Here is a 24,962-nt window from a genome sequence, read left to right on the forward strand (position 1 = left end):
ATATATATATATATAATTATATATATATATATATATATATATATATATATATATATATATATATATATATATATATATATATATATATATATATATATATATATATATATTATATATATATATATATATGTATACATACTATATATATATATATATATATATTTATATATATATACATATATATATATATATGTATATTTATATATGTAAATATATAGTTTAGATTAGGATTCGCACTTTGAACTATTTTTAACGATGACAGTACAAACACTTGTTATGAGACTTTACAGTGTATTTTAGCTACCTTTCTTCAATCTTTAGTGGTGTACGTGGATATTCTTTGCAAGCGTTTGTACGCACGTTTCATAATTCGTTTGCTTTTGTATCTTTGCATATCCTGATGATCTATGCTGCGTAAATTTTCCAACATTATACCTTTTATTTTCCTCCTCAACCCGAATGTCATATATATATATATATATATATATCCTTATGCATACCCCCGCTTATAGTCGTACTTAATACCGGACTGCGCGCTGTACCACCAGCTGCTAACTGATCCTACATAGGCATCGTTCTTCTCCCGCACGCTCATGACCTCTACTTGATTCGTGCACAGGCAACATGTGTGCGACATACGGCCACCCCCTCCAGTATAGCGTTCGAACAATAACGTCGTGCCGTCTGCGGTACTTATCGGCGTACCAGTTTAGAGAAATGATCACAAACAGGCCGGAAATATGCCAGTAAGTGAAGTTCTAACCGTTTCTTTGGTGTGTCAGTTAGATACTTTTCTTTTAATTGTACCAGTGTCTGGGTTTTATCTTCTACTCCACTCACTGTATAGTCTGTGTGGGTAAGCAGACGTGTACTCTGTACCGCGCGATTGGTAAAGTATTTTCATCCTTTAAGTCTTTGGGGAAAAGCCACACCTTCTGTACTCACTTTCGCATTGAGCCAGTCGAACGACATCATGCATTTGTATGTATTAGGGCACTTACGGCAATAATATATATATATAGATATACGTATGTCATTATGTAGTGATAGGTGTAATTTTAGAGGAATCCTACTTTACTTTAAATTTATTATCTCCAACATTTTCGCAGTGCTGTGTGATCATGGGCATATATATATATATATACATATATATATATATATATATATATATNTATACATATATATATATATATGTGTGTGTGTGTGTGTGTGTGTGTGTGTGTGTGTGCGTGTGTGTGTATGTATATATGTATATATGTATTTATATTTATTTTTATTTTTATTTTTATATTTATATCTATATATCTATACTTATTTATTTATATATGTATAATTTATGTTTGGTTTTATGTTTATGTTTATGGTTACATTTACATTATATATATATATATATATATATATATATATATATATAATTCATGTCTATGTTTATGTTTACATTCATGTCTATTTATATCATTGTCTATGCCTATGTTTATGTTTATGTTTGTTTAGAACGCATTTCGTTTATTTAACTGGTTATCTGTGCATACCAGCATCTGCTCACATGCGGCTTTTTGTTCTGTGCTCTATGTTCGTATTTGTGTGTGTATATTTCGCCGAGACAGCAAGACAGAGTTTCCGAGTCTGGAATGGAATATAAGAGATGTCTCATAACTGTGAGTGCCACCCGTCTGAGCTACCGATAGCTATCAATTGCCATTCCATTACTATGTACCAAATTATTACCCATCATTCCTAGCGAAAAAACTAAGTTTATCGTCTGTTTGCACACAGAGTTTTGAATCCCCTGTCGTTTGCACGGATGGGGACGGCGTTAGTCCCACCTCCGGGGTCGCCGGCCCAAAGCAATGCGAAGAGTTCGAATACCAAAACCAACAACATGACCCGCAGTCGAGACAAAGATACGGATATGGGGAAGACTAATACGTCTATGCATGTACATGTCCACTCGCGCATGGATAGCCCGGCCACGGGCAGTGCGGAGGGGCAGGGCGTGGGAAATCAGGACCTTAACGACAACACTGCGACTAGCAACCAGAACAGCTACAGGAACAGCAACAACAGTGGCATCAGCAACTCAAACCCAAAGAGCGGCGCAATGGGCAACGGGGGCGGCAGCAACAACCCCAAGTCCAAAAACCAGGGCAAGAGCAAGTACGTGTATGTGTCCAAGCCTAAAGGCATGACGGGCGCTCAGCTGATACAACCGCTGACTACCACAGGGAAGGTGTGGATAGCCTCGCGCCCCTCTAGCAGGGGCGATGATTTGGTTATCCGCGCACGCCCTACTGACATGACACGGCACATGTCAAATAGAGGCATGGACGATGGGGGGGAAGCTATCTCGACGCATGCGGAGATGGATAAGGACGCCAATGACGAGGTCAGCCAGGTGTTGGCGGCCTCACGCGCTATCGGCCATACACACCTCAACAACGGCGGCGGCAATCTGGGGTACATCGATGCCAACAACGGAGCCAACAACAACGGGAGCGACGACAGTATTGACAGAGGGGGCGAGGGGGCCCACGGGTTGCTGGGGCGACACCGCAGTGGAAGTTCGGAACCCGTGCAGCGCGGCGAAGACTCGATGATGGTGGACGCGCGCGGGGGGATGGACGACCCCAGCAAGAGCTCACGCACACGCACACACAACTCACACCACACGCACACCACACATTCCCCTCGCCCTTCCTCGCGCTCGATCAATGGCAACGGCAGCAGAGGAGCCGGCGTTAACGGGAGCAGAGTAGGCGGAGTAGATCTGGGAGCTGCTCCGCCGAGTAGATTGCTCACAGCCTCGCTCTCGCCCAATCCCGGGTCGCTGGCGGGGCGGTGGTCGTCGACGCCCACGCCTATTAATAGCATGAGCGGCATGGGGCTGAGCATGGGCAACCGCGACATGGACCGAGCGAATGCGCGCGAGGCCACCAGAGAGCGCACACGGGAGAAACACCGCGAACGCGACCTGATCATCGCATCGCACGAGGCACAGCACGCGTCGCACTCGCGTGCACACGTCATTGGCACGGACCCCATCAGCCCACCCATTGTGTCCACGGCCCTGGACTCGAGCGCGATGGTCAACTCCAGCGGGTTGGAGAGCGATAACATGCTGCACGACAGCGGGGACGGTGTGTCTGCGGTGGAGGGCAGTGTAGACGTGGACATGTCGGGTAATGGGGACCTGGACCTGGGCCGGGGGCTGGGGCTGGGGGGAAGCAACACTCTGGACCGCAAGAATACCGGGACGGAAAGCGGGGATGGCATGCTGGTGGTGGGAGCGGAGGGAGCCAATGTGAGCATCCCGCAGACACCCCCGGGCGACCTTGTAGGTATGGCAATGTCTCCGGCAACCAAGCGACTCAACCGCGCGCAAGACAGCGGCGCGTTGGGGAATGTTGCGGGGGTCACAGACTACCTGAGAGGCGTGGAGGCCGAGAGGAAGCGCGAGAGTGCACGCGAAAGCGAGCGTGCGCGGGAACGCGAGGTGGCGCGGGGAAGAGAGCACGAGAGGGGCCGCGACAGAGACCGAGACTCGCGCGATCTTCATGCGTGTAGCGGCGTCCGGGACAGCCGCGACATGCGCGATCGCGAGCATGAGCGTGATATGGGGCGAGAACAACGTCCCCTCTCACACATGCCTATAAGTGGGGGGCGCTCCTCCAGCCACGACACCATGCGTGTGATGCCTCCAAGCCCACACCACAGCCACCCAGGTGCGTATAGCGTGGGTGGGAACAGTGCCATGTATGTGAACCACGACATGCTGGCACCATCCCCTTTGGGCCATCGGAATACGGGCGGGATAGCGCAGAGTGTAGGTAGCACGCACTTGGCAACGGGGTACGCCCCGACTATCAATAGTTTTTTCTCCCCAGCCCCTGGGAACATTCCCTCGCGACCGCTTTCACCCTCGACCACGGTGACTTCTGCAGGACAGATAGGCGGGGGGGGTCAATTAGAGGGCAATATGGCATCTGAATTCGGGCCTAGCGATGTGGAAATCGAACGTGAGCGTGGGCGCGAGCGTGGCAAAGATATCAAGCGCGAGCGCAAGAGGGGTGTTGAGCGTAAACACTTACTTGGATTGGAACGCGAACGGGTGGTGAAGGCTGAGCGAGAGAGGGAACTAGAACTCGACAGGCAGCGCGGCCTTGAACGTGAGCGTGAGCGGGAACACGAACGCGAACGCGAACGCGTTTTAGAGCGCGATAGGGACTCACTGGCAGCTGAATCTCGTGTGGCCAGCGCCAGCCGCACAGACTATGCGGAGATGGACACCGACAGAGAGGGTCATCGCGAGCGCGACCGCAACCGCGAGCACCGCATCATACGCGAGAGACAAGAACGCGAGCGCGCACTGGACGTAGAGGGGCTGAGCAGACGCCAGACATCCCAGCAGGACGCGCGTGTGCGCGATGGCCGCGACGGACACGTGCGTGTTGGGGGTTTGGCGCCCGGTGCGTTGCACACGGATATGGGAATGCCGGCTGTGGAGACGGAGACCGACAGGGATACGGAGACGGATGTGGCTGTGCAGGCGCACGACCACGACGGAATTGCTTTGGTCAAGTTGTCGGGGGCGAGGGCCATAGATGGTTCGGTTGTGCCCATGGCCAGAGACGGGTTGAGTGGGGGCGCTAATGGAGACGGAAACGTGCACTCAGGCTACCCCAGTGCGAATGTGATCATCACGCCGGCGATCGCCGCGGAGAACTCGCATGTGTACGCGCATACGCACTCGCACTCGCGCATACGTGGCCACAACACCCACGGCAACGGCAGCGGCAACCCACAGAGCAAGAAGAAACTGCGCGGAAACACGCACAAGGACGCGCACGTGGACGTGTTGAACTTGAGCGGAGGAAGCATCATCAGTGGCAGCGCCAACATCGTCGGCATGGGCCGCGATGACATCCAATTGAGTACCGAACTGTTCCACCGCTCGTCGGTGCCCATGGTCAAGCCCACGTCGCACATGACGGCCACGCGCCGACTAACCGGCGCCAGCAGCGGCTCGGTGGGACAGTACTATGAACGCACACCGCCAATCCACGCCGCTCCGCAGCCGCATATTCTGTCACCGTCGACACGGGAACGCGAGAAGCAGGAAGGGGGCATGCGGGATAGCTTCGGGAATATCCAGGGCAGTGGGGTTGGTGTGGGAGCTGGGGCTGGGGCCGGGCGCCAAACGGCTATGCTGACCAGCCAAAAGCTGGGCCAACTGGGTCAGCTACAGCGTCAGGATTCATCGTCGCCCGGAGGAGCGTACCGCCCCAGTGCCGAGGCGCGTGTGTGGACACCTGCAGTGTCGTCACGCGCACATGGACATGGGGTGCACTCGCACCTGCACACCCAGAAATCGCCAGAGCAGCTGCTGCAACAGGAACAGCCGCAGCAGATGCACGGGCTCGGCTTTGAGCGTCAACGGTCTACTGCACCGCTGCCCATAAGTTTTGGTGCCGCCCCGCCCCGCCGGAAGTCACAGTTCGGTACAGGTACCGGGGGTGGCGGTGTGGCCTTGGAGACGTTTACACCGGGCACGGACCAAGCACGTGGCGTGGGTGGGCAGACATCGCATAACAACCGGAACAACAATAATAACAACAAAGGGTTCGGCGACACGTGGGGTGTGCAGCAGCCCATACACCAGCAAGCCAAGCAACACAGCCAGAAGCCCGACCGAAACACAAGCGACAGGACCGAGGAGAGGGGCAGTCGCAACCTGCTGGAACAGGCGCTGTGGGGCACTGGCAGTCCTCTGCATAGCGGGGTTATTCAGCGACAACTGAGCACGTACGGGTCAGGCGACATCCAGCCGCTGCTGCACAGGCGGAACACGCACCAGCAGAGCGGGAAGCACGCGACAGCGCCGCTGCCCGCGAGCTTTGGCGCGCCGCGCAGACAGCACGGCGTGGGCGAAGAGGAGTATCAGCAACAGCCCCAAACGTATGTGCCTGTGCAACAACAGCCTCAGCTGCAGCAGATGAATACCCAGCCACAGCAACCGGTGATGTACGGGCAATCGCAGCAGCAGCAGCAGAGTCAGCGGGCAGCGTCGCCTTATCAGCGGCAGTACTCGAACCAGGGCGGAGGTTTACAACAGGTGCAGGCACATGACGGGTCGAGCATGCGACGCTCACTGTCACAGATGGGTGTGCAGCTACATCAGCCGTTGCTGCAACAAGATCAGCAGCCGCAATATCTCAACCTGTCTCGCGGGCGCAAGCGGTCCATGGCGGAAGCCGCGATGGACGAGGATGAGCGGGGGAGCGTCATTCGACCACACCAACTGAACCCAAACGCACTCAATACCCTACAGAACATGCAGCAACAACAGCAGCAGCAGCAGCATCCAGGCACTCCCCTATCGCAGGCGAACTCGAACTCGATTGTGTACAAGCAGGTGATGTACAATATGAACAGGCAGGCGTCTCTAGCGGACCAGCCACAGTACACGCAGCAGCAGCAGCAGAAACACTCCTTCAGCCCCAGCATGGGTACCGACCTGTTGTCGCCCCGACAGGGCACCTACAGCGGCGGTGGTGAGCAGCACTCGTTCCTGCAGCCGACCAACCCACCGCTCAACGTGCCGAAGGATAACAAGCGCGTGTCCAGCGCCATGCAGCACCAACACCAGCAGCAACCACAGCAGAAGCGGTACGTGATGGCTCGCGCCCAAGACGATCAGGTGCAGTATGTGCAGCCGGTGCGATCTCAGTCGCAGACAACCCAGGCCCCGTCGCAAGTGATGGCGTTGTCCACACAGGCACAGCCCGCGAGTGTGTTTGGCGCGAGCTCCATGCAGGCCAACAACTACGCGAACAACACCAGCACCATGAGCATGAAGCCCGCCAGTGGGGCGTACATACACCCCATATATGTCGGCCAGCACGGGCGAGCGGTGACGGTGGGGACCAAGGTGAGTGCGTCACCGCAGGGGTCCAATCAGATGTGGATGGCCCCTACTGCTTATTTGCCCACGCCCACAGGCGGGACTGGGGCGGGCGTGAGCATGGTGGCCGTTCCCATGGCAACCACCACCGCTGCCGCCCCCATCACGGCGCGGGCTGCGCCCACGGGGACCAAACAGTCGCGCGCGACGGCTAAGGCTGAGGCGGCCGCAGCACAGGGACACACCTCAGGTGCACGCAAGAGCGCGTCAAAGCATGGGGTCAGCAAGCACCACAGCAAACGCTCACACTCGCACAGTAGCAAGACAGGTGAACTCGCGCGGATCCCGCTCACGGCGGAGAATCTCAAGGCCAGCTTATACTCGAACCACCGGTACAGGGCAGACCCAGACTATAATGTTACTAAGTACCTGATGTCTATGGATGGCATGCCCAAGCCCACTCCTCTGTCCTTTCTGGAGTAGCTGTGTACGGTCTCTGCATTCACTGTGCCTTTGGCGGTTGCAACGTTCGTCTTGGTAGTGGTAGAGTGCTGTGACGGGCTGAGCATGGGACTGTGTGCACCTGTCGCTTATGTACGTGGTACCACGCATGACATTACCAACACATGGGATGTATTTACATGTATGCTCTCGGGGATATACGCACTCCAATGAAGCTCATGTGGGTGATCAACCCGCCTCAACGCACTGCGCCTGGACGTTCACGCACCTCTTAAACCGCACAGAAGCGGTGTAGGCAAACATGCCCTCGCGTAGTACTGGTGGGACCATCAATGCTACAGTATACAGTTGCGCCCCACTTGCGCGGTAACCACCAATGGGAGGAGGAAAGTCGGAGGTACATCACCTCTCTAGATAGCTTTGTTATAGTTCTAAACAGGCTAGTCACAAACTTGTGTATATAAATTTAACTTTAAAAAACGGTGGACTGCCTTTAGTATACACGAGTTGTACAATTGTTAACACGGTCTGACGAGACGTGCGCCAGTCCAGCGGGAATCTAACTTACGATATCGATTAGCTGTGTATGCGATTGTGTGGTGGAGATAGTGATAGTTGTGCGTGCGTTCTGGCAGTGGTGTATATGCACACTCTTCAGCAGACAACAATATGGTATCTGTGTGTGATGTGCATGTGTGCATTATATTGATACTACAGATCGCCAGTGGACTGGCACCTTCTCACATCACCGTCCAGCTCCTTCAATTTCCAGCCATTCCAATACATACGGAAGCTGGGTGTGAGTGCTCAGAGTTTCTGGCCGACTGCAACGTGGGCAGTTACATATCACTCAAGTGTGTATACCACTCACGTGGTTGAATTGAGACGTCATACTCCGGTTGTACGACCATATAGACGGTAGGATCGGTGTGCAACCGTGACAACATAAATAAGAAATCGGTAGCACGCATACGACTCGTATCGCTGTTGGATTACAATGCATCTTCCTTTATTGAATCTCATCGTAACTAATTACTTTGTTAAATCGTACGCCGTGTCCATCACATACCAACGCAGACGTTTTCCACGCTAGCGTAGACACACGCTTTAACTAGTGCCGCGGCGATGTTCACTCGTGATTACTAATTTCGTTTTCAGTTGATTGACCCGTCGATTCATGACGGCCCGAGTGCGTGTTTCCCAGTCGAGCACGCACGTCACATGTTATATAAACATTAATTCCAGCCAAAGACTCGATACCGAGACCTATAATATACCTTCTCAATACCGCCATCTACATCTCAGTAGTACTTATATACCTGCTATCCTTGAATTTGGTGACCACCCGCAAATCACCCCTGCTGACTTCATACTTCTCATCGGATTTCCACCTCAAGTACTGATGATTCTTCCATGCGGTTTTTGTTGCATCACTCAATTGCCACTGATGATACTTTTTAAACCACTCTTCGTAACTTTTGGGTGCTTGTGTGCTCGAGCACTTCGTTTGCAACACAGCTCCTAATCCGATCACACTTTGCAGATAACCATTTGGTAAAGCATCGTAGAGGTCTCTCCCCTGGACTCTGCTCCTTTGCCCATCCGCTTCTGCATCTGTACATCAAAGATAAATACCGCCTCAGACTTGGAAATGCTTCTTACTTATGTGCCCTGATTCAGAGTTAATTACTGAATATGACAGGCCTGGCTAAGTTCACTGGTGTTCGAGGTTATTGTTTGGCTGCCAAGATAGGATATTAAGCACGACAAAATTGTTCTAAAAATATAGATAGCTCTGTTTTGCGAATAAAAGACATCGCATTCTGCATACTTGCGAACAAAAGACATCACATTCCGCATACCTGTATTCACTTCGATATAGTCTCCGAGTATAGCGGCACCTCCCAGATTCAGCGCATTGATAGCCTTGATTCGATGTCGCAGTTGCTGACCGGTGGGGTCGCTGGTCACAATAGAGTTCATCCCCACTATGTTATTCATAAACCCTTGCATCAACCCACACGCACATCTGAGGTAAGCGAAATCACTGTTCTCTTTTGTTATTGAATGGTTAATCTTGGTCCATTCTCGCTGCTCCGTATCCTTCACCCGATATGTCAGTTCACTCACATCGTCGGCCTTCAACCCAGGCACACCCCAGCCCTTGAGCATTTTAACTGTGTCGCGCACGTGTTGCTGTAGTTTGCTATTGCCTTTGAGTAGGTAATCATCAGATATTTGCGAGGAGATAGGACTGTAGCCTGCTGGACTATAGTAGCCCACTGTGCTGGATATTGGCGAATCTTCCCAGTTGGCCATCAGTGCACCCCAAACAATAGTACGCAGGACCTCGCTTTTCAATGTTTTATTGAACTGCTTGAATTTATTGACAGAGACAAGCCTTTTGCGGTTGACAGTCCTGGTATCCATGCCCCACCTATATAGAAACCAGGGACAAAGGTGGCGATAAGATTAGAGGATTACATTCTATACTATTAGATTATGTACAGAGACATAGGACTGTACTACACAACTACAGAAAGCGATCATTGCCGTCGAAGTTTATAGAAATATACATATATAGTTCTTGTTTTCTGCAACATAATATGGAATCCTTCGCAACTGTTCAACCAAGTACGGATGCCGTTGCGCTGCATGTCTTATCCTGAAAGTTATGCTAGCACCACTTCTATACACGATGCGTGGTTATGTATCCGCGCAAGCGTGTGTGGCTGTACCAATCATGCTTGTGACCGAAGCAAGATTCAAAACAAGAAATACTAGTGAACATATGCAAAAATGTCATACCGTACTGACCCCAGCCACCTGAGCCATTCTGTACATTCTTGATGCCAAGTTTCTGGAATAAGGTCGGCACCAATCTGTTTATATCCGCGTATGTGAAGCTCTCCTTGTAATGGTAAGTGCTCCACCTGATACGACAAAATGATCATTTCAATATCACAATGTCAGTACAATCACAAGTTCGACACGAGAAGTTATGGACATAACCACAACCACTTAAAGTAGTATTAACAGACGTATATGTGGGGTTGTGGATGTATTGAGACGGATACATACACTCATGATCGCGTACACATACGTACTCTCTCATTGATTCGACGATGAGATTTAGGCTGAAAGAAAAATCGCGAAGAAGTAAAACTGGCAAGAAGGAGAAGATTCAAAATCAACTTGTAATCGCCAAAATCTCGTATGTGGAAATGGCAGACATACGCAACCCTCCGTAGAGGGACCATTAAAGTTATTTCTTTCTTGATATGTGCTAACATACTAGGGTTTCAACGCCCAGGAAGGTGATTTTCTGGAAGCTAAACCGTGTTCATCCTTCATATACAGCGCATACAGGCGTAAGGCATTCCAGTAGTCTTTGCCATTCCCCATGGACCACGAGCGATATTCTCCGCATCCACTCATAGTGAGAATGACAGTGTCTCCAGACCATCGCAACTTGCCTGCTGCATTTGGCTTGCGCACATTATCTACACAAGCGACCGAAATTAAAAAATCCTCATCCCATGCGATGAGTATAGGTGTGTGTCCATATGCTTTTCTGTCAGATGCAGCAAAACTCTTGCCTTTGCTAATTTGGATGTTTTGATCGCTACCCCACTCTTTATCATCTCGCTGTTTATATGGAAATCCTGTCCACAACATAGCTCGTCCATTTCTAGTTTTAAATTGGTTACTATTCGTTGCCGAGCTGAATATCTTCTTCATTGGCTTTCCGCTCTACTCGCTCATGTGCACATGACACTGATAGAAAAGATAATATTATCAGTGCGAATAGCAAGACGCCCATATTATTGAAAGCTGAACTCGTAGGGTCAGTCCTGTTCATTTCTCCACGCCCTATATGATCTGAATCTACTGCTGAGCGTTCACAGTCGCAGAAAAAACTACAAACACTGCATCGCTTGATTTATATCGCGAAGCATTTAGTTGTACGATGAAACTCTGGTTTGTGATTATCTCTTGAAAGATACTGTCACTTCAATCATATATTATATGACATACTTAATGTAATTGACAATACTTCCACGGGACAATGGACTTCAAATAAATAGGATGTCAGTCTCGAACAGTGTGTTTAATACCCCATTTCCTGTTTCTAAATTTGGCTATTGTCGCTGTTCAAACAATGGAGAATCAACAATAGCACATCATACCGTGACACATTTCTCAGCTAAATATTTAGTTAACGTATCAGTTTATATTTAGGTTTTTCTTGCATACATAATTACATACTCACCGAACGACGAACACATGTGACATTTTTGTTTGTTTTGTTTTGTTTTTCGTTTTGTTTTAAAATACAACCAATGAAAATCAATACTATGGAATTTTGTATTTTTTATATTCTGTTTTTTTGTTTGTTTATTTCCTATCCGATCAAAATAACTGGTTAATCAATTTCGAGCACTACGAATTAGATTCTTCCGAAAGGTGATCACTGATCTGAGATCTCTCGTGGAAAAAAAAACATGACAAATGCAATGTTTAATTGTTTATACTTTATACTTTATTGTTTTATGTATGGTACAAACTACAATCACTACAATGGTGGTTTATTATATTTTATACTATAATATAATATGCGTAAATCTCTAGAAAGACTATGTGCAATTATAATTACGAACATGTATTTTTGTTCTATTTACTCGTGTTTACTGTTTAGCCTCTTGTGACTGGTGACTTGTGACTTGTCAGTTGTCAGGGCTGTCTCTGAGGGCTCAGTCAGTCTATGACTATAGTATTTATTCAGTATTTATCATTGTATCTGGTAAGACTGGTATCAGGATGACACCCTCTCGGGTTCACAGTTCCGAACTCCTGACTATTGAGTTCTGACTCCAGATAATTGATACATATAATAGTAAAATATTTAAATTTACATACCTGAGGCTGCCTAAGTGCCTAGTGGCCGAAGGGCGTGAAGCATGTGCAAGTGCCGTGACAAAATTTGAAGACATGACATACTTGACATTTCTAGCACCTGGGTGTGACAATTATTAGTCAATAAGTGCATCAGAAGCCTCAAAACATCCACAGGTACGTAGTTCATTGTCTGCCTACCGATGTAAATGTTATATGACGCGGATATGTATAAATCAAAATTTGGCCTATAATACGAATCAATCTGTCTTACCTTTGCATGGAGGATGCATGTACACGCCACCTGATATCCGAAAACCTATCTGCAATTTTGTAGTTGATAAAATAAAGTACCCGTTTAGAACCTACCTTCCACCCGTAGGGGACGTAGGTAAGTCAAAGGGTATTGCCCATATTGTTTCGCTGAATAGCTCATTCGTTGCCGAATACAAAATTGTTATATTCAAGTCTTCTTTTCGTTGTTTCGATATATGTGCTATTATAAGTTCATGAATCGCCGAGAGCATTTTCGCGAGCATTAATCAATTGTGCGCCCACTAGGGCTTTTCCCTGTGGCAACCTTGTTTCAATATACACCTATGACTTCACGAGCGTCAAAAGATTGAGCTAAGAAATATTACAATTGTTGATTCCCAGATTTTGTGCGCTGAGATCATTTTGTAAAGGAATTGAGTTGGATATTCCGAAAGTAGGCATTAATGATCGTGATGCTTATAATAACACCGAACGATCATGTTTAATATAAATATATTGATTGCCAAGCCTCCTAGTCAAAGAATATAGATAAATACAAAATTGATAAAATAAATATCATGTCCGATAGGGCGATACACAACGCTCTCTTTGTGATGTGATCTGCTTATCACGTACTATTTTTGACACGAGAGCAGGAAATAGACTCACAAATTTTGAAGGCCAATAACTACTGAATGCATGCACCCAACATTTAATATAATAGTCCTACTCGGTAAAAAAAATACAATCTGTACGAACATCACAAACTTAATATTGGCTATAAATGTGCATACCACGATATTTGCTCTTTGTTGAAGACCCGTACCACAATCGCGCTTTTAGTTGCAAAAGTGCAGATTGGACTGGTATGGGCGACGGTTGCCTGTGGAAATAAACAAGACCAATTCTATTGTAGTCCGCTCACTCGCACACTCGGTATCAATATGGATTTTTTTATAAACCAAATACTGACTAGGTTTAGATCGAAAAATATGGAGGCGGAAGGGGTAGAAATCCGCGCACTGTATGTACAGCAACTTTCAAATATTGCAGATTATATGGAAGAGAGTTTGCGATCAGATACGCAAAGAATCGGTAGGTTGTACTGGTACATACTGCTGGGCATTTGTTTTGACAGTTCTCGTGCGTTCTTAATAGACCAGATTGAAACATCTCACTACAAAGCAGCAATTTCTCTTGCACTTACGGTGATTATATATTCTCTGAATCTCAAATATGAAGAGTGTCAAGTTAGGCATGCAAAGGGGATCACAATTAACGAGCACTCCATGGATCGCATCAACACCAGTAAAGCCGCCGCAAATCACGCCAACTTGCAATATCGCGAGACCGAATCTAGGCTCACTAACGAGGTCAAGCAACTAAATGAGCAGCTGCGCTGTCAACGTGCCAAATTCGATGCCGATCGGAAATCTCTGCAAGCACAGCGACAAAACCTGGTTAAAGCCGAGTTAGCTGCCAATTCGCAGATCGCAGAATACAATCGGTGTGTGACCCAAAGCGAGCGCGCTTTGACTGAGCAAAAACAACGGTTGAAAAATGGTAGACTTATCGCAAGCGAACTGCTACAGGGAAACAATGCCATGCGTAAGTATCATATGAAAAAATGATTTTAATTTACAATGTTTCTTACGAACTAGCCGGATTGAGCTATCAATAAGAACATGAGCAGAGTGTGTCTGTCTATCCGTACTTAGAAGTGAGTAGTGCACATATCCGTGGTGCCTCGGACCCCACTCAACTTCTACCCACTCAACATCTACATACTGACTAACACCACGCACATGTACACACACGACTTGATATATACAGACTCACAGATTGGCAATCATTCCGCCATTGCACACGTTCAAAGCGTCACTGACAAGGCTCATCCGAAGTTCTTCCCCGAGCGGATGCAAAATTTTGCCGAGGCGATGTTGCCGCCAATGTTGCGCAACCAGAATGAACTGAAGGTGGTCGATGTCGTAAAACAAATAGAGTATACACTAAGAGATGCAGTCACAGTGTGCAATTCTATGAAAAAAGCTCTCGAACAGTTTGTGACTATTCTTTGTGCCGATGATCTGCAAGTGAGAGGGCACGTGGTGGTAACTATTGAGGAGCTGATGTACACCTATTGGCCTAGGCTTGTCGCCTGCCATTGCGACAAAGCTTCATACTACGAGCGTGGATTGTGCGAGGTGATAAACGAACACAGAATCGTTTCAACATTCATGCTACGACACAACACCTTCAGGCCTCTTGCGTGGAACTCCATAGGAACCATAGTGCCTTTTGACGAGAAGGTTTACGCTTATCAGGGAACCGTCCCGAAATACAGTTTGCTCTCTTTGCCATGCAAGGTCATCTTTCCACCATTGTGGGACAAGAACGGTTTATTGCTCAGCAAAGGCTTCGCGGTGGCGTCCTATCGGAATTGATCATTAGAGTTCTAAACTGCAGCTCTTTTTGTAGCGGCAGATTACAACTCTTCGAGAGTATCACGCAGGTATCACCATACAATCGCCTACGTCCGGAATAGCATCGAGAAGAATCATGTAGGGAGCATCAACTTAGGGCCAGGTCACACTGTAAGTCGTACTCGAGGAGCGAAAAAATCAGCCCCAAACGCTAAGATACTCATTTATAAGCAAAATACGAGTCCGTCTCTAGAGTTTAATATACAGGGGTATAGAAATTCCACATATTTACAGTTATTTCTCTGCATATCTGCCCAGTCACAAGATTAAATTATCTATCACGGTTTGATGTGATTGTCGTTGCTTTCATTATATATAGGCCCGTTGTGTCTCCCCCTCCCTCACTCTACCGTGGCTAGAAGCACGTACTCATGCTCTTCATGGACTGAGGCAAATAAATTCACTGAAGGAACCAAGAATAGAATATACAGGTAGCATTGGCTACTCTCGCAAATATACAACTATTCAATTGTACGTACGCCAGCAACAATTGTTATCAAGACTTTATTTCCTTCGACAAGGTCACAAGTACAGTCTACCTCGCCTGAGAATTCTATTTAAGTGTAGAGGTTCAACCCTATTTTAAAAGGTTCGACTCCACTCTAGTTGCCGTCAACAATCTTTCTCGCGGCTGTTAAGATACCAGCCGCAGCGTCGCAGTAAGCATCCAGTACCGCTTTGCCGTCGTTTGGCAACGCTTCGTCGCTGACAACCTCGTAGTAGTAACTGATGAAAACAGTGTGGTATGAACATATGCGCATGATAAACATGAATTTGTGAATGTGTAATATTGCAGTCATCGCTGCACTTGTACACACACGTTTGAGTGTATAGTGCATAGTGGACACGCTAGAGGATGGTGTATATACGAATCGGTGTTGAATTTGTATTGGGGCAAGAACTACAAAAACGTTTGTTGGAAATTGGCATCTAGGTAATACATTAAGTTCAAACACTCTGGAATCCCACAAAAAGAAACGGATTCGAAGCTGTCCGTATATCACAACCAACCCACATATCACGCTATAATTAAACGATCAATTTGTCGACAAAGACTAGATGCTTACCGGAACTTGGGCTCTGTTCCAGACGCTCGAAGCAAGATCCAACTGCGATCGGCAAAGATGACCTTTAAGCCGTCAATAATGTTGATGGAGGTGATCTCCTTTGCCTTGCCATCGATTGTGACGCTGTCTCCCATTTTGTACAGTTTGTGCTGTGGGATACAGATACGAGAGAGCCAACGACAGAGGTCAGGACTCAGTTTATATAACCTGATTATACAGTAGCTTATTAGATCCCGCGTTTACAATACTTCAACCTACTAGACCAGATTTACACAGCCATTGGCCTGCCCACAGTGTGACTGCCTACACACGCACACACACATTGAGTTCATTCCCAGCAGTTTGGCCAAACTAACACCCACGCACATACCTGGAGAGCCTGCATAACCTGGGCCTTGTATGCCTGCCAAGCCTCCACACTCACACCCTTGACATCAGCACCGGCCTTGTCTGGGTAGAAGTAGCCGTACTTCTTCTGTAATTCCGTGTACTGTTCAGAGAGATTCTTGCCTGCAGCGATGGAGGAGACGGGTGAGTGGACTGTCATTTGCTGATGTTTTGTGTATATGCACGTGCACACACACATATATTTGGCACACACACACACACAGAGGTATATATATATATATACACCAGCTCTATGGGTTTATCAACATCTGCACGCCCTAAAAATTCCAATCGTGGTAGTAATTTGGAGTGCACAGCACATTAGACATTGTATTCTAACACACGCAAGCCTCAGGACACCTTTCAGGATATCGACAAGAAGTGCTGTGTGCGAGACTAATACAGACTATGAATAGCCCACGACAGCATCAGCAACACGCACGCATACAGCAACTAATGAACGAAGCGTACGAGAGAGCAAGAGCATATATACTCAATATGGTGCAGTATGAGAGCTCGTATGATGCATACGGTAGAGTAGGAGAGCTTGTATAGCGAGCACGGTACAGTAAGAGCACTTGTATAGCGAACACGGTACGGAAAGAGACCTTGTATGGTGAATAAGACTCACCTGTAAGCACAAGTGTGTTGATAGCCATAATGCACCCAGCCATAGCACACTTATCCAGGGTGTGGCCGGCAAATGAAATGCCGTCGCTCTCCTCAAAGCACTCGATCACACCACCGCTGTTGAGGGATGGGCGGAACTCCTTAAACCCTACAGCCAACTCGTCTACACGCTGCCCATTCTTCTTCGCAATCTCAAGTGCGAAGTCACTGTATTCGTACAGAGTGCGGGACAGATGTGGGGACGAGGGTTTTCGTGTTGGTTGTGAGCTATGTGTATGATATGTGCGTGCATATCTGTATGTGTACACACATAACACACATATAAGACAACAAAAAAATATACATATAAGACATATAAGACAACAAACACAAATGTGTGTGTGCACGATGCATCCCAATAAACCCTTTACCTGTCATGTCATTCCCTACAGAAATCCATACAAACATAACTACGCCCATACACACACACATGTGCGATCCATCCCAAAAGACTTCGCAACCACTCACCTGGATGGGGCGGTAGATGCAATGCCTCCCTTCTTAACGTGTTCAAGAATGCATCCGTATGCAATGGCTCCGAAGCGGTTCATATCAACGTCCATGTGTGCGTCTCCGAAGCGTGCACGATCGGCATCGGGGTCGAGCGCAGCACACAGCGTGTACTTCCTGTTGGCGGCCTGGAGCTTTTTGATGAGGGGTGCCTGTGTGTGTATGTGTGTGTGGAAGTGTATATGTATACGTGTATGTATGTGATTGAGTACAGATATACGTGCGTGATTTGCGTATAGGAGGGTACGTGGTCACTGAGAGTGCGTATAGAATACATAATAGCGTGTGGTGGAATCATAACGCTCCTGTCACTACCCCTGATCTCTGTGCCCAAGCCCTATCTCACTGTAACCATAGCAACACAACGGACTAACTCTGCTCAAACAATCAAACAGTGCATACTGCTGGAAGCTCACGTAAGTGTATGCATAGACAATCCATCAACGCCCTCTGGCCTCCTATAAACCCAAGCTAAGTACTTAGTACCTACACTGTACGCCAACCAGCTAGGGACCCTACACCTACCACTCCCACTGATTCACACACACCACACAGACTTGGATCGTTCATAAACCCAACACGGACACGTACATTGTCCTTAAACCCAACACGGACACGTACATTGTCCTTAAACCCAACACAGACACCTACATTGTCCCTAAACCCAACATAAGACACCTACATTGTCCTTATACCCAAAAAATTCACCTACATTGTCCTTAAACTCAACACAAGACACCTACATTGTTCTTGGCACTGGGCTCGGGTTTAACGCCGTGGAACGAGTAGTCCGTATCGGTGTTCATGAACTTCAGAGCACCCGCATCCTTCAGCTCCTGCGTAAGCCCATCGCCCAGAGACGCCTCCAGATACCCGCGGGAAGATCCGTGCATGTTGTCGATGAGAATGAACACGTCCGTCTTGTTCTCCTTGAGCCAGCTGCGGACCTGTGTGGGCGGTAGTGATTGGGGGTTAGGGTTTAGGGTTTAAAGTTATAGGGTTGTCAGAGAGGGAGAGAGAGGAGGGGGGGGGTTAGGGTTTTAGAATTTGCGAACTACGGAAGTGAGAGGATGCACCCTTGCGCGAGATGAGCACCAGATTACATGTGAGTACAGACGTTAAGTACTACCACACAGATAGGACCACATCAGAGGACACCACAATTGAAACCCTGACCACGCAGAGACACAAATACACGCATACATGTAACAACACAGGTATATTTATCAATAACCATGTGTATGAACACACAAGTATATAAACCCACATGTTATAAACCCACATGTATATAAAGACACATGTATATAAACGCACATATTATAAACACATCCATATAAGCCTCATATAGCTGAACGATAACCGTACACGCCTGTACAAGTTAAATCTGATCTCTCTACGAGCGTGGCACACATTCGTAAACACACGGATCACAACGCGACCACATACCTTGTCCATGTCGTACACGATAGCGTTCTTCTCCATGAACACAGCAAACTCCTTTGCGGCATCGATGTCGGTCTTTAGTGAGGTGAAGTCTGCGGTTGAGGGTGTGAAGTCACCACCCTTCATGTAGTTGTTAGCCTTCTCTTGGATGATGGAGGTCAGATCCACATCTGCTGGCCTGGGAAGTAATAGGGAGGACGGGATAGAACGTTAAATAGACACTCTGAGTATGTCACACGATAGTACCTGCACCTGTATATTGGCGGTGTGCTTTTGTGCATGTACAAGCATACACCAGGTAGCGTTGGCGGCCTTGCGCGCACACGACACTTGTTGTTTCGGATCGAAGATGTACCTACACACACACACATGCAGACGCACAACGATCACATTGGTTCTGGTCTATGATTGTAATACACGAAAGAGCGTACACCACCACATATGTGTCCGTGCATATAAAATTACTTGTGTGCCTGTGCATATGAAGTACTTACGTGCCTGTGCATATGTAGTACTTACGTGTCTGTGCATACGAAGTACTTACGTGCCTGTGCATATGAAGTACTTACGTGTCTGTGCATTTGAAGTACATAACATCTTGTCCGATAGTCAACTGAAGTGTTTCAGGCGTGTGCGTATCGAAATGCCACTGAGAGAGTGGCAAGTAGAGAGCCATCCAGATATCTTTATATTCTAAGGCGCCCATTTGCTATATATATATATATATATATATACATATCCCATCCACTCCACCACATATCCATATTCAATATATCCACTCTCAACACTACTATATATTTATCAATTATATATATGTGTGTAGATATATATATCGTATATATATATACATATATATACATACATACATTTATATATGTATATACATGTATATATATATATATATATATTATGACTCACCCTCCATCGGCAGGGTTAAATTTAAGACCGGCGTAGTCCATAGGGTTGTGTGACGGTGTGAAGTTGAACGAACCAGCTAGCTTACGGTACGGAACCAATGCCGATCCCACACCAGTAGGGCACTCACCTGTACAAATGCGAATAAGATAAAACGATGGATAAATACGCTTGTGTACAGATGCGAACAGAAGAATGCACACACGCGTGTCAAATAGTGAATGTGATACTGAACAGCACGCGTGTGTACGCGAAGATGTCGGGGAGCGCTGACACGGTGGCGTGGAATGGCGCACTCAAATATACACAAGTCAACAACATTACGCCTCAATGTGCATACGTCCGATTTGTACAGCAACTACGTTACATAAATAAGATTATCGCATGACATTTGTTCCTACTGGTGCATTTGTGTAAATATATAAAAATGATGTGTAAGGTATGCCCAATGTCGACGCCATGTGCGATACACACATATGAGCACACACACACACATATATATATATATATATATGCACGCTTGTACGCACCTGCAAAGAATATCTTGATACCCTCTGCGGCCAGCTCGCGCATCGCAACGTCCATGAAATCATCACCCATGAAACGATTGTCGCGGAATACGAGGATACCATTGCTCTTTACCTCCTCGAAGCTTGTGTAGTGATTTTGCTGTTGGGATGCAGTGGTATAGAATATGTGTGTACTGGATAAGTAGGAAATATACAAATATACAGTTATATTATACATAAATACTGATATACCATATAAAAATACAGATATATTGTAAATATGTACAGATGTATTATACATATACCTGTGCCCATTGAGCAAAATACACCACTCCACACGAGCATTGACCTGTACTTTAACAGGTATATAGTCATTCGCATATATTTCGATCGAGACAAACGGCTAATCCCTATATGAACATTTATATAAATGCAGACATATATAAATGCAGACATATATATATATACATATATATATATATATATATATTATATGTATATGCATACAGACAGACACAGATATATATATATATATATATATATAATATGCATATATGCATATACGTGTGTATATTCGTATTCGAAAAATTATTCTATGTATTTACAGACGAAATATTTTACATAAATATACTCATGCTGTAGTAGATGTGCACTTTGCCATACGCAACGTAACATAGCTAACAGCTTACCAGCACTACACTCATATAGTTACCTTGAGGAAATCGTCGGTCTTCATCATCTCGATGATACCACGACATGTCTTGGCAACGTTGAGACATGTGAAGTCCTCACCAATCACACCTCTCCATCCTGACGTTCCAAACACTACCATGGTGGTGGCCTGTGTAGTTATGTGAAAAAGGCTAGTATTTGTGCGTGCTGTGTGTACTATCACTCAGTTCGTTGTGTGCTATGCTTGGGCTATGGTTGTACAGATAGTATGCCGTAGTACATTTGACTGACGACTACTTTAGGATGTGATGAATATGACCTTATGTGGATCATTCATAGTACACACTTTCCTTGGTCAATTTCCAGGTATTCTTTTACGTAAAATCTGACGGTTATGGCAAATACTGCTGCAATGAACTCATCGGTGTATTTATATGCTCAACGCAACAATGTTTAACGACGAAAAATTGACGTGTACCGCTTAAAGTTTTATCCAGATGATGAATAATCTGATGCGCTGTGTAAATCAGGAGCAGAAATAGCATGTGGATATGTGCGTATGACAACCTTGACAATAATTGCGACCAAAGCAAGAATACTGACAATATGTACAACGAATAAAGCCAGAGGTATAATTCAACGTTGAAGTCGTATAAAGGTATGCCACAACCCATACCTCAGATGTCTTAGCCTTCTCACCCTGGTGTGCGCGGATGTCGTCAATTATCGCACGGCATGCCTCGCGGGAGTCCTTGCCGTCATCATTGTAGTAGTTGCCAATGATGTTGGCACATTCCCATAGGTTGCCCTTTTCTAACCACGTCCACGCCTTGTTCTTAAGATCAGTGGGCAGAGTCTCCTCTATGAAGGACTTGACTTTAGCTTCGATTGCCATTGTGTATATAATGTATTCGGGATTGTGCGGTGTGTGTGTGTGTGTGCGAGTGTAAATATGTGTGTAAGTTAGTGACTGCCGCAGCCGATATTTATTAAACAGACATATATGGTATACGGCATAGCCCTCTAAATTGAACATATACGGGTATGCGTTCAAGATTGTTTACCTTTACAATCCCCCAATTTCCGACCACTCAGATAAAAGATAGTTTACGACATTTCAAGCTTATTTACAATTTTTCAAAGGCTGATACCGAATCCAGGCAATCTGACTGTAAATTTACGACATTTCAAAAGCTGATACCAATTCCAGAAAACCTGACAACTGTGGATAAATAAAATCATAGAACACTAAAAAACAGTTGAAGCTACTGAGTCATACACAGCTCCTGCCTAATATGGAAATCGGGCGTCGATTCACTCCCACGAATCACGATTAGTCGATCAGACACAAATTTCACAATTTTTTTCCAGGTCGAGTATTGATCAAATGGAGCTGTATCCCAACTATCGCCATCGGTATTCACTGCATATATGATATGCCATGTGGTGCTTCACCGGACCGCAAGAGTACCTGGCCAACTCTCACATGACGGGTTGTACTTGCAATATTTAACTATGATATCCACTATCCTGTTTGTATGCAACTGTCAATTTGAGGTTGTTTTTTGAACTAACAAACCTATCAGTGAATCCTGATCGTATTTGATTGTTAGAAATTAATAAACACCGATAAAGTTCTTCGGACGATCACTCGATCAGCCGTATTTCAACTACCATCTCTCTAAAGAGTAAAGAGAGTAGGGGACCATGGATAAATAACACAAATGCACTCTGCATAGATCGGGCAGTGTTCCGCAATTTTTTAAAGCTTTTATTGACATTCGGTCCACAATAGTGTATAGGTAGGGAATATCCCATTCCGACCGCCAAATGTAGCAATAGTTGCTCGTCATAGCGCCCCGTAGCTACCTTCGAATACATTGGACAATAACGAACTTATGCCACAGCGAGCAATTGTAGCGAGAGCAGTATCGAATGATGCTTTTTTGGATAATATCATGGGCTAAGAGCCACGCAGTATTGGAATTGTTTCATCGATCGACTATTGCAAACAATTGCTCTCTCAATATATGACATTTGCTTCGGCCACCGCATCTGAAGACACATATTGCAAGCGACGATATTTGATGAATGGGTCAATCGAGTTCATTAATTATTGAGACAGTGTCTGAAAGGGCACAAATTCGTACGTCGTCCCCATTGTCATACTTAGGAAAGAAAACTCACAGAGTGGTATATTTGCATTTTCAGATTCTTGAACAATAAATACTCAGCTTTTATATGCCGCTAAAAATATCAATGCGGACTATTTTATAGTTCTCAGGGCACAAGACATGACTCAATTATCGGTACCCGTTACGAAATAGATAACATAGGTCATGAGACCATATCACACCGTATTGACTAATTTGCGTGTCACGAGCAAAACTTGAGTAATGATGTACATTATAAGTCATCCATTAGTACAACTGTATGAATATAAAGGCCATATAGAAAGCCTTATGTCCTTATGTGTTGCATATTCCGCCGTGAAGACAAACTAGCGTGTCACGAGAAAAAAATGAGAAATGTACGTTGCTACGGTGCGAGTGACACACGTCACACGTTATAAGCATTCATTGGGACAACTGAATAAACATATAAGCATAGCCACATGTGTTGATATATCCTGCCACGAAAACTGAACGAATAGCGTCTTCGCATTAATTGAGATATGTATATCAAAGCAACAATAGTGCTTTAAAAGGCAACGGCATACGTCATCCATCGCCGATCGTTTCATTGGTATTTAGGCAATTCTTAAATAGATGAATAGTATATACTATATAGGGCAAAGGACACGCTGTAGCATGTCTGAATGCTGTAGTATATACTCCACTCACTATACTAGAGTAGAAAAGAGTCTGTAAAAATAGACGTGTACATATATTTATATATTTATATATCATATATACTCTAATATTATAATATATAGACTACAATATCAATCACTATGTACTATGAATCTATTGATACGTATGGAAATATGCCTATGTTGAAGGCGGTGCTGGGTTCCTTCTGCCCATACAATCATATAAACTCCCCACAATCAACACCACTCAATACTCAACAGTGCCCAGCCGTGCCGGACAGCCCGGGGGCGGGTTACCCGGGTACATATGTACTAAATACATAGTCGAGACTCATCAGTCGTCACTGTTCGAGAGGAGAGAGTGAGACTAAATAGTCACTACATTGTCACTCCACAGTCCACACGATTTATTATTTAGTAGTATGTAGTCTGTCTTTTTTTTAATATTTAGTTAAATAGTATTTAGTCTATAACTCTCTCTCTAGAGCGAGACTCTCTTTCCAGAGCAAAAACATAAATAAATAGTGTTTCGCCTTCTCTCGTATCTATGGTTGAGTCCTGAGACTGAGAGGGAGAGAGACACTTTTTCGTCATTCATTACGCGCCAGAATTTGTATGCCCATTTCAGTTTATGTCCCGTTATACTCATTCGTGTTCCGGTAATTAAAAATTCGAGTAATCGAGTGCGGTCGCTGCGGTGTCGTTTTTGCTGCCTCTTCCTGTCAGTCGTGTAAACCGTTTCTTGAAAACAAATACGTTATATCCGACCTGGCAAATATGTTACCACACCTTCAGTAACAATAGAAGAGAATCCCGACGTTACAGAAATAGAAAACGTATTTACAAATTGTTCCAACGCTTTTAGCCAGAACGTATACTCTAGATGGCGCCCTTTTTTCTACTCCAAAAACCCCGCGCACCACTTTGAGTGGTATAAAGTTTTGATATATTAACGTCATAACGTATAAGTTAGGAATGAGA

General features: G+C 45.8%; 4 protein-coding genes across 4 annotated transcripts in view; 2 read left to right on the forward strand and 2 right to left on the reverse strand.

Moving 5' to 3' along the window:
• Positions 1-7,867, forward strand: part of SARC_07626 (hypothetical protein) — a 9,476-nt gene extending 1,609 nt beyond the window's left edge. Inside the window, exons 2-3 of the mRNA XM_014298421.1 lie at positions 620-746; positions 1,777-7,867. Coding sequence (XP_014153896.1) covers positions 620-746; positions 1,777-7,384 — 5,735 coding nt within the window. The 3' untranslated portion in view covers positions 7,385-7,867. The remainder of the gene's footprint in view (positions 1-619; positions 747-1,776) is intronic.
• A 790-nt stretch (positions 7,868-8,657) lies between these two features.
• SARC_07627 (hypothetical protein) lies at positions 8,658-11,411 on the reverse strand (the record flags this gene model as incomplete). The annotated part of the gene is made up of 5 exons (XM_014298422.1): positions 10,659-11,411; positions 10,467-10,500; positions 10,172-10,296; positions 9,226-9,800; positions 8,658-8,977 (listed from the first exon to the last, which is right to left on the reverse strand). Exons 1-5 carry the CDS (start codon positions 11,102-11,104, stop codon positions 8,658-8,660), a joined length of 1,500 nt encoding a protein of 499 aa, XP_014153897.1. The 5' UTR covers positions 11,105-11,411.
• Positions 11,412-13,803: 2,392 nt separating this feature from the next.
• SARC_07628 (hypothetical protein) lies at positions 13,804-14,958 on the forward strand (the record flags this gene model as incomplete). Its single annotated transcript, XM_014298423.1, has 2 exons — positions 13,804-14,122; positions 14,348-14,958. The coding sequence occupies 2 exons, from the start codon at positions 13,804-13,806 to the stop codon at positions 14,956-14,958; spliced, it is 930 nt and encodes a 309-aa protein (XP_014153898.1).
• A 526-nt stretch (positions 14,959-15,484) lies between these two features.
• Positions 15,485-22,130, reverse strand: SARC_07629 (hypothetical protein). Its single transcript, XM_014298424.1, has 11 exons — positions 21,846-22,130; positions 21,210-21,338; positions 20,519-20,657; positions 19,992-20,118; positions 19,077-19,251; positions 18,374-18,577; positions 17,589-17,782; positions 17,083-17,288; positions 16,435-16,574; positions 16,065-16,213; positions 15,485-15,723 (listed from the first exon to the last, which is right to left on the reverse strand). The coding sequence occupies exons 1-11, from the start codon at positions 22,062-22,064 to the stop codon at positions 15,600-15,602; spliced, it is 1,806 nt and encodes a 601-aa protein (XP_014153899.1). The 5' UTR covers positions 22,065-22,130; the 3' UTR covers positions 15,485-15,599.
• Between the last annotated feature and the right edge of the window lie 2,832 nt (positions 22,131-24,962).

Source organism: Sphaeroforma arctica (genome assembly GCF_001186125.1).
Source record: "Sphaeroforma arctica JP610 unplaced genomic scaffold supercont1.615, whole genome shotgun sequence".
Classification (NCBI taxonomy): Eukaryota; class Ichthyosporea; order Ichthyophonida; genus Sphaeroforma; species Sphaeroforma arctica.

What these genes read in the sequence shown, in the direction of transcription:
- SARC_07629 (XM_014298424.1), bottom strand. Translation starts at nt 22,064, where the DNA reads ATGGCAATCGAAGCTAAAGTCAAGTCCTTCATAGAGGAGACTCTGCCC. An exon ending in AGAAGGCTAAGACATCTGAG is followed by an intron (nt 21,339 to 21,845) that starts GTATGGGTTGTG and finishes ATAACTACACAG; the next exon opens with GCCACCACCATGGTAGTGTT. An exon ending in AGACCGACGATTTCCTCAAG is followed by an intron (nt 20,658 to 21,209) that starts GTAACTATATGA and finishes GCATCCCAACAG; the next exon opens with CAAAATCACTACACAAGCTT.